The sequence below is a fragment of the Ammodytes marinus genome (assembly GCF_949987685.1).
Source record: "Ammodytes marinus genome assembly, chromosome: 15".
Lineage (NCBI taxonomy): Eukaryota > Metazoa > Chordata > Actinopteri > Uranoscopiformes > Ammodytidae > Ammodytes > Ammodytes marinus.
The window spans coordinates 1,766,090-1,776,022 of record NC_137219.1 but is presented as its reverse complement, the minus strand read 5'-3'; the positions used below and the strand labels follow the sequence as shown (position 1 = coordinate 1,776,022).

The 9,933-nt window shown below is 39.6% G+C and overlaps 1 protein-coding gene across 1 annotated transcript in view; it reads left to right on the top strand.

Annotated features, from left to right (window-relative positions):
• Positions 1-9,933, top strand: part of syne2b (spectrin repeat containing, nuclear envelope 2b) — a 195,717-nt gene that overhangs the window by 13,798 nt on the left and 171,986 nt on the right. Inside the window, exons 7-11 of the mRNA XM_080042180.1 lie at positions 1,225-1,424; positions 2,555-2,655; positions 7,349-7,462; positions 7,867-8,004; positions 9,400-9,564. Coding sequence (XP_079898306.1) covers positions 1,225-1,424; positions 2,555-2,655; positions 7,349-7,462; positions 7,867-8,004; positions 9,400-9,564 — 718 coding nt within the window. The remainder of the gene's footprint in view (positions 1-1,224; positions 1,425-2,554; positions 2,656-7,348; positions 7,463-7,866; positions 8,005-9,399; positions 9,565-9,933) is intronic.

Here is a 9,933-nt window from a genome sequence, read left to right as displayed (position 1 = left end):
ATTCAAAAACATATACAGTATAAAAGCAAAACAGGTACACAAGAGACAATATAATTATAAACAGTTTAAAATAAAGTGGACATAATGTGGTGATGAGGAAGGGAAGATCAGGAGGGGTATGCAGATTTGAAAAGGTGGGTTTTGAGTTCAGATTTGAACAGGGATATGGAGTCAGTGTTGCGTAGGGGCAGAGCCGGCCCGAGGCATAAGCGAACTAAGCGGTTGCTTAGGGCCCCCGACCGCTAGCGGAAAACACTGGATGTGTGAATTACATTTAATACAAAGTTCTATCATTTCGGCAGCGCTAACATTCGAGAAGGGCCCCCTAATCATATTCCGCTTAGGGCCCCATGAACGCTTGGGCCGGCTCTGCGTAGTGGGGTCAAAAGAGTTTTTTCATTTAAGTGAATTAGGTTAAAGAAAGTAAGGGTCTCTGCTAAGAAGGCCCTGCTGCTGTGGGTCAGAGACCAGTGCCACAAGTAAGTAAGAGCCCGGTCAAAAGAGTGGTGTTAAAGATATAGTGCATATTTTTATTTTATTTTAAAGCTTTAGTGCGTAACTTTTTTTCATTTAAGTGAATTAGGTTAAAGAAAGTAAGGGTCTCTGCTAAGAAGGCCCTGCTGCTGTGGGTCAGAGACCAGTGCCACAAGTAAGTAAGAGCCCGGTCAAAAGAGTGGTGTTAAAGCTATAGTGCATATTTTTATTTTATTTTAAAGCTTTAGTGCGTAACTTTTTTTCATTTAAGTGAATTAGGTTAAAGAAATGAAGAGAATCCAAAATCATTTCCCTCCCATACAGAGCCGGCTGTACATTGAATGTCAAGGACTTAAAGGCGAGCTGCTAATATAAGCCCTTTTACCTAATATGAGGACTATTATCTAAAAAAAGAAGTGAACTCAATGGAGGTGCATGATCGTCTGATTAAACCAACCCTAATCCAAACAGACACTGTGCCTGTATTAGATTATTTATACATGTATTTCTTCCCCCGTTCAGAGCGGGCTGTATCTATCTATCTATCTATCTATCTATCTATCTATCTATCTATCTATCTATCTATCTATCTATCTATCTATCTATCTATCTATCTATCTATCTATCTATCTATCTATCTATCTATCTATCTATCTATCTATCTATCTATCTATCTATCTATCTATCTATCTATCTATCTATCTATCTATCTATCTACCCTAATCTAAAATCATTTCCCCTCCCGTTCAGAGCGGGCTGTACACTGAATGTGAAGGACTTTAAGGCCAGCTGGCGCAGTGGCGTGGTGTTCCTGGCCATCCTGTACGCGCTGCGGCCCGACCTGGTGGACCTGTCCCGGGCTAGAACCAGAAGCAACCGGCAGAACCTGGAGGAGGCCTTCCGCATCGCAGAGAGAGAGCTGAGGATACCAAGACTGCTGGACCCAGATGGTGAGGAAGAGCGTGTGTGTGGGGGGGGGAGGGGTGTGTCTGTCTGTGTGTTGCTGTCTGTCTGTCCGTCCGTCTGTCATGGGTTTACACAATTTTTTCATTATAATTTATTTGTCATGATCCAAATTTTTTACCAAGAAAGCTTTATTTTGGGTCTTTTTGCCTCTCACCTTAGCGAATCCATTTCATCCACAAACAATCCAAACACTCTTTCATCAGATGTTTCTCCCTGACATTCTTAATGTTGGAGTCATTGATGTGGTGTTAGGGGATTATTTGGGAAGGTAGCAGTAATTGTAGTGGTGCCATTTGAGTGTGTGTGTCTGTGTGTGTGTGTGTGTATGCGTCTGCGTGTGTGCGCCTGCAAGCGTTACTGTCTGTGTGTCTGTGTGTTACTGTGTGTGTGTGTGTGTGTGTGTGTGTGTGTGTGTCTGTCTGTCTGTCTGCCTGTCCATCTGTGTCTGTGTATCTGCGTGCGCGTGTGTGTGTCTGTCTGTCTGTCTGTCTGTGTGTGTGTGTGTGTGCGCGCGTGTGTGTGCTTTACTCTGTGTGTGTGTGTGTGTGTGTGTGTGTGTGCGCGTGTCTGTGCTTTTCTCTGTGTGTGTGTGTGTGTGTCTGCGTGTTACTGTCTGTGTGTGTGTATGTCTAGCTTAGTGCTCAGTGCCTTAGCCATACCCAGTGAGCCTTAGGGGCAAGTGGCTATGACGATACAACAGTCTGCTGATTCGTTTGTTGCTTGTTTTCTTCACTCTTAATATAAAAACCTCCTCTTACTTCTTCTCTGCTCTGCCTGTTAGGTTGAACTACAGACTTTCTTTTATCACCCTTTGACTAAAAGAGTTACACCTCCATTCCTGAGATTCCTGTTTTTAAACTCCACCTGTTTTAATGAGCGTTTTAACTTGTGTGTTAGTCTCTAAGCGTTGGCAGTCGACAGTCTGTGTGTGTGTGTTACTCTTGAAGCGTTATGCAGTAGGCAGTGTGTGTGTGTGTGTTAATCTCAAAGGGTTAGCAGTAGGCAGTGTGTGTGCGTGTGAGTCTCAGAGCATTATGCAGTAGACGGTGTGTGTGAGAGTGTGTGAGAGTGTGTGAGACTGTTTTGATCATGGAGGATTGTGATCTTGCTGCAGATGTGGACGTGCGGGACCCCGATGAGAAGTCGATCATGACCTACGTCAGTCAGTTCCTGCAGTATTCGAGAGACATGCCCGCCACCGAGGAAGAAATGCAGGTCTGTGTTACTTTAGTTGTTTTATACACATATATTAAAGGCGCACGGTGTAACTTTTGGCTTTATTTTGCAATGCAATTTTTCTAAGGTCACTTTAGTTGTTATATATATGGAAATTAAAGGTGCATTGTGTAACTTTTGGCTTTATTTAAGCCACAATATTACAGCCACTAAATTGCAATATACTTTGCAATTTTTCTAAGGTCACTTTAGTTGTTATATATAGTGACTTTAAAGGTGCACTGTGTAACTTTTGGGTGTATCAGATCAATGCAATTTTTCTAAGGTCTGTATTAAGATTTTTTTTTATAGACAAACGTCACGTAACACTTGCAGAATGTTTTGTCTTATGTCACTGTACTTATAGTAGCTTTTTGCTAAGATTAAAAATCCACTATTGGAGCAGGGTAGCAAGCAACACAAAAAGCTAAGCAATCACTCAATCAAAGTTAAACAAACATACTTTATTAGACTAAGTTTTAAACAAAATTATTCTGGCTAAAACAAAGAATATTTCAGCCACTAAATTGCGATAAACTTTCTAATAACTCTTTACATTTAGGCTTCTGCTCAAGGTAACTGCAGCTGTTGTGCTCAGCTAGCAATGGTGTGGTGGTTTGTGGGTCATTTAAGTCCACACATCAAGTTCAAAATCAGGCAACATTTGGTTTATATGTTTTCCAAATGCCTGGCGTACATGAAAAAGCATGTCCAGACTAAACTTGGAAATGTGGTCACTGATGTAATGTTGAAGCAACAGTTTATTTGTATGCAAACGACATAAGTGAAAAACGTTTATGATTCAACAACATTTTAGCAATGTCAACTTGTGCTGCCTGCAAACACACTAGTAAACACTGAAGTCTGTTTTCGTTTGAAGGGAAGGCAAGTTTATTTCTATAGCACAATTCAAACACAAGACCATTCAAAGTGCTTTACAAGGGGCATCAAATACATCAAGATTAGACATTAGAAATTGCATTTAAGAGATAGATAAAAACAAAGAAAATACATCAAGATTGAAGTCTATGTAACGATAAATCACTGAGACTTGAATGTTTTTGGAAGTTGCAGTGAGATGAGTTGCAGCTTGTGGAGCGTAGTTGGTATTTTACCTTTCGATCCAAATGCATTAAATCATTTAATTATGATCATGACTAATATGTTGCTACACTGTAGAAATGAAAAGGTTAGGACAACTTTAACGTTCAAGGCAACTGTCTGCAATGGATGTTTGAGTTTTGAGGCACAAGCTACACTTCTAAAGATTATATTTTTTGGCATTTTCAAGCTTTATTAGATAGTAGTAGAGTTGAAACAGGGAGACAGAGAGAGAGAAGGGGGGGGGGGGGATGACCTGCAGTAAAGGTCCACGGGTCGGATTTGAACCCGCGACCACTGCAACGAAGGCCGGAGCCAATATGGTACACGCTCTATCCACTACGCCACCGGAGCGCCCCACAAGCCGCATTTCTAACTACCTGCAATTGAGCTGACTAACTATCTTTTGTTAAGATAACTATTATTCGTATGAAATGTTGACAGTTTTAACACTGTTTGTGAATCAACATTTTGACACGACTTGGTTTTGTTTGATATTTAAATTTTACATTAAAATTTGGAGTTTCCCTTACTTTTTTCAACTTTTACAGTGTACTGTACATTGCCTTTCACTTATCGCCACAATAACTTTCAAGGTTTTGGGATTTCTCTACTTTCTTTTCCTCCTTTCATTAATACTGTATTCCTCCTCTTTTCCTCTCTCCTCTCTTCTCTTTCATCCCTTCTTCCGAGCAGAACCAACAATACCTGAACCTCCCTAAAAGTCCTTCTCCTGTCAACCTGCCTCTCCACTACACTCCTGCTATTTCTGCTTCACCTCTGCGACAGGTAACACTCACCTGTTTCAATCTGCACCTTTCGTTTGCCTACTAACCTTACAATTACTGTGGCTCAGGTGGTAGAGCGGGTCGGCCAATGATCGAAGGGTTGGCGGTTCGATCCCCTTCCTGCCACTTGTGTCATGGTTGTTGTGTCCTTGGGCAAGACACTTCACCCACCTTGCCTCGTGTGAATGCCGATAGTTAGCCTGCTATCGGTGTATGAATGTGTGTGTGAATGGTAACTTGTAAATGGGAACAGGCCTCCCTTGAAAAAGAGTCTCAATGGGATTTACCTGTAGAAATAAAAGTTAAAAAAATACAGTACATTACCAATGTATTACCAATGCAATAGCTAGTCTAGACAAGTTTATTTTTATAGTCCAAAAATCACTTTACTTGCCCCATTTGGCTTTACAAACCCAATTAAGTTGTTGAAGTGGGCAACTGTATAAGGGGCAGTATAAGTACACTTTCAAAACACACTGTCTGAGTCTACTGCTGTATCTGTGTCAGTGCCACACCCCCCTCTCTCCCTCTCTCTCCCTCCCTCTCTCTCTCTTTCCCTCTCCCTCTCTCTCTCTCTCCCTCTCCCCCCCTCTCTCTCTCTCCCACCCTCTCTCTATCTCTACTTCAAAGTTTCGACAGAGCGTGTGTTTTCGTTCGCCCATAACATGTTAAAACCCCTCTGGACTATTGGTTCATAATGTCAGTCTCCTTACCGCCGTGTCACACAACGTAAATCATCCACAATCAAGCCTTTATATTATAGCACAGAAAAAATACCATACGATTTAATTGGTTATGGTTATATTTCTTCAAGAAGACATGCCAGGACTAAACAGTTTTGTATTGCTACTTTGCTGCAGATACTCAAAGTTAAAGGTGCAGTGTGTAACTTTGTGTGTGTCAGAGAAGTGAAACATTTTCTAAGGTATATTCTCATAACTGAATAAAAAACTTTTCCTCACAGGAAAATGTGATCCCTGGAACACTGTTTGAAGTTAGAAAGCTTCCTGAAAAGTTACTGTTTCACTGTTGTTGTTGTTGTTGTTGTTTACAGCAGCAGGGCCCACAGTTTGGTTTACAAAAATTTTTTTGGTTCCAGGTTCCTCTAAGTAATGTTAGAATTATTCAATACTACAAATTACATGTAGAGAAAATATGTTGTGTAAACTAACTGCAGGCTCTGTGAATGTAAACAAATCCCCCTCCTCTGAAACTGCATAGTGCACCTTTAAAAAAGCTTGTCAAAAGCCTGCCGCTAAAAGGGCCAAGATTACCTTTAAATAACATGGTGGCTAAATACAGGACTGATCTTGCAGAATTGAACTAGTTTGCCCTGTTTTCTGGGCAGGGATCCAAACCCACAGTAAAGGGTGTGTTCCTCTGTCTCCCATCAGATGAATAAAGCGCTCTAAGCAACTAGCTGACAGTACAACAGTTGTTGGTTTGATTAACCCACTTCTCATTGGATTAATATGCACGTTTATAGTTGATCTGAATTTTCTTCTAATCACGTATTATGGACAAGAATAAATCATTTAATGAACAAAAACACGATAGATTCATGTCATTTAAGCATATTCCTAGTTAGCTTATCAAACACATGCCCTAGTTCATTTTTCTGAGTGTATGTGAGTGGACAAAACATCTGACAGCTCGGGTTTATGACAACATATATCTATCAGGGTATTCTGATGCGGCTGCAGTAGACATTTAACTTTTAAAATCTACTTTATTATGTTGTAAAATCAACCCAAAGAGGAGCTTATTTTAGAATTGGGAAATAATCGTGCGAAGATGTCTGGAAAACTGCAAAACAGGGAGCTTGATTTAAATTTGAGAACCACAGCTGAAAATGAATCTGAAAGGATTTCAACGTTATCTAGAAATGTATTCATGTACTTGTAGCACGTATAAGTTACGCAGCCGGTAATTCACATAAAAAAACAGTACAGTGTATCTAACAATATGGCCTAAAACATTCTCAATTTTAGGAGTATATGAGGCATAAAAGTGGGTTCTTATGAGTTAAAAAAGGTCAACAAAACCGTGTAGCCAAAACAGCCTGTCTGGGCTTGGCACTCTGCCTGCGCTGACTGGCTTGGAGCTAAAGACTTTTGGCTCAGAATCTGACATTCTGTTTTCTTTACAGTGTCTCATGAGTCATGGGTTGGTTGTTGCTTGTTGCTTGTTGGTGCCTTTCCTTGTGGGAAAGCGTTTCTGCTGAGCTCAGTTCATTGCCTTTGTTGTTGTGCAAAAAACATACCCGGATGTCCGACTAGATTTGGTTGTGTTTTGCAGTGTAAAAACCAGCATGCTTTATGGATATTCTACCCACAATCCGCTGCACTGGAAGTAACGTCACATCTACTACATCTAACAATTAAACGGACGTATTGGCGTCAAAGATCATGGGTCAATGTTATGATGAAATAGTATGCCACACTGCTGTAGTCTGTTTGTGGTTTAGTAAAAAAAAATATTTGGAACAAAAGAATTGTCTTGTCCGAGTTTGCCACCTAATCCCACTTCCATCGGTTACAATTCCTTCCTTTGAACAAAGAAAACTGCAGTTATTTTTTGCAAAGATTTTTATGTGAAAGCATGGTGGTGCAATCTAGTCTGTCTAAAGTTAGTTAGTTGTCATATACTGTATGATAAAATAAGGCCACTATTACTGTAATTGTTACTCACATGTATAATAATAATAAAAAAACAAAACAATACTTGAATTTAGCCTGGGTTATTTCAATCATCTTCATTCAATACTAATTAATGTTCGTTGTTTTTGTGCTCCCCGTTTCCAGGCGACCCCTGAGCGTAAGGCGGCGGAGGTGACGTGCTGGCTGTCTCAGGCTTATGATGAGCTGCTGGAGGGATGGCACTCCACTGAGGGAGAGGCCTACTCAGAGAGATACCACGTAGGTGCACACATGTTGCTGTGTGTGTGTGTGTGTGTGTGTGTGTGTGTGTGTGTGTGTGTGTGTGTGTGTGTTTTATATTCTTATGTGTAGTCTGATACCACGTAGGTTTACACACGGTTACTATCAGGATACGTTAAGGTGAAACAATGCTTTACGTTTAGTGTGTTTAGAGATCACTACATTATTATTATTATGAGAACAAGCCAATTATGTCCACATTATATCAAATTTACAACAGCCTCGTCTTGTTTTGTATTTTAATGCCATATACAGTATATGCATCTAAAAAACATTGAATATCATCGAAAAGGTCCAATCTCTCATTATGTCGACATTTCTACTATTTGAGTAGACCAGTGCTAGAGTTTTAATTAAAATGCCATTCTCCCCCCCCCCCTCAGGTATTCCAGACGTTCCTGGTGTCGTTTAATGAGCAGCGTCGGCCCATCATGCCTCTGCTGACGGCCATGAGACGCAGCCCCAGACTGAGTGAGGAGCAGCGGGCGCTAAGAGAGGCCTGGGACAGCCTCACTGAGAAGGTAACAGATACACTCTATTCTCTACTCTACTCTAGATCTATTGTCTCATCTCAAACCTTAAAGGTCCACTCTGTAACATTAACAAAACAATTCATATTAAAGGTGCAGTGTGTAATATGACATCATCAAGAAAGTTCTACAAAGTTCTAGAATGCCACACTCCCTGGGTAACCCCACCCCTTTCGAATAATAACAGAAGCTACAGTGGCCTTCAAGGACAAGAACAATTCTAAATTTTAAACAATGCACCTGATGACATTCCAACTATGACACTTTCAAGATGGTGGCACTAGGCCTTGGTCCAAAATATGCAGAAATATGGACATATATGAGACCCTTTCTAAGGGAAAAAATAATAATTCAAAAAAAAAATTTCAGCTATTATGCACCAAATTAAATGTACTTATGGATATTATAATTACTTTCTACAAAATCTGCTAGGAAATAAAACCCAAAATTCTACACACTGCAGGTTTAAATATTGCATATAGGTGAATGGGTAGCGTTGTAACCTTGAACATATTATATAGATACACTCAGAGAGGCCTGGGACAACCTCACTGAGAAGGTGAAGGATACACTAGAATATGTTGTCTCATACTAAACTTTAAAGGTCCACTATGTAACATTTACAAAACAATTTATAGTATAAAAAAATTATATGAAAAATGCACTAAGAGAGGACTGGGACGCACTCACTGAGAAGGTGAAAGAGCCAGTCACATCTATTGTCCACTATATGTAACATTACCGAAATAAAATATATATAGAGTATGGGTGAATGCGATATAGCTTGAACAATTTGACTTTTCCCAACTTTCTCCGTGGCCTCAAACATGTAGTACATTTCTATTGAATTTATTTGAAAACTGGGCCTAAAAAACGGACCTAATCCATTGTTATAACCACTCAATCACACCGTCTTGTGTGTATCTGTTTTGGCTGGGGCCCGCTTGAGATATCATGGTGAGACCGTGCATCGCTGAAGCTCATTTACCAACACTGGTCCATAGTCCCCCTTTAAAGCTTAAAGAAATCTAAGACTATATGAACTGTAGTGGCTACTCTACAGAGTTATTTGTGGACCCCTCTTTACACACTATGTTTGTTTCTGTGTGCAGTTTAATTTGTAAGACATTCAGTTCAATTTGTACTGAAATGTGCCTTTTTTTCTCTCTGTTTCTTTTCTTCTTTTCTTCTTCTAGCTTCGTGAATATAAGACTTTTAGTTTGCCTAAAAAAATTAAAAAATAAAGTGCCCAGTTTCCTTGAAAACTTGAAAAAAAAAATCAAACTTTTTTCATTTTTACAGTGTATTAATTTGAAAAATATTGAGTTAACTTGTAATAAAATGTGCCCTTTTTTAAAAATAAATACATTTATTTTCTTTTTCCAGCTCCGTGAGTATAAGATGGAGCTGGACATGAGCCTGCCGTCGCCCCTGGACACGGTGGCTCGCTGGCTGCTGAAGACAGAAGGAGCTCTGTCGGAGGATGAGGGAGAGACACTGAACCACGGCCGGGCTGCAGACCAGGCCAAGGACAAACAGGAGCTGCTCAAGGTGAATATATTTACTGCATTTAACCATTAAACTATGATTTTAAGAAGTAAATTATTATTATAAACGGGGACAAACAGGAGCTGCTCAAAGTGAATATATATTTACTGCATATAACCATTAAAGACCTACTTCACTGATTAATTCAATACAAATAATGCAACTGGTGAGAGTGTATAACAGGCCAAGGACAAACAGGAGCTGCTCAAGGTGAATATATTTGAAAATATATATATTTTTTATATTTTTCTTTAATAGTTCAATACAAAGAATGAACTATGTAGGCGTTCAATTGTTTACTTTACACTACTACTAAAATCATAATAAACAAAACAGAATACAGTAAAATACAATACAATTATATAAAACCAT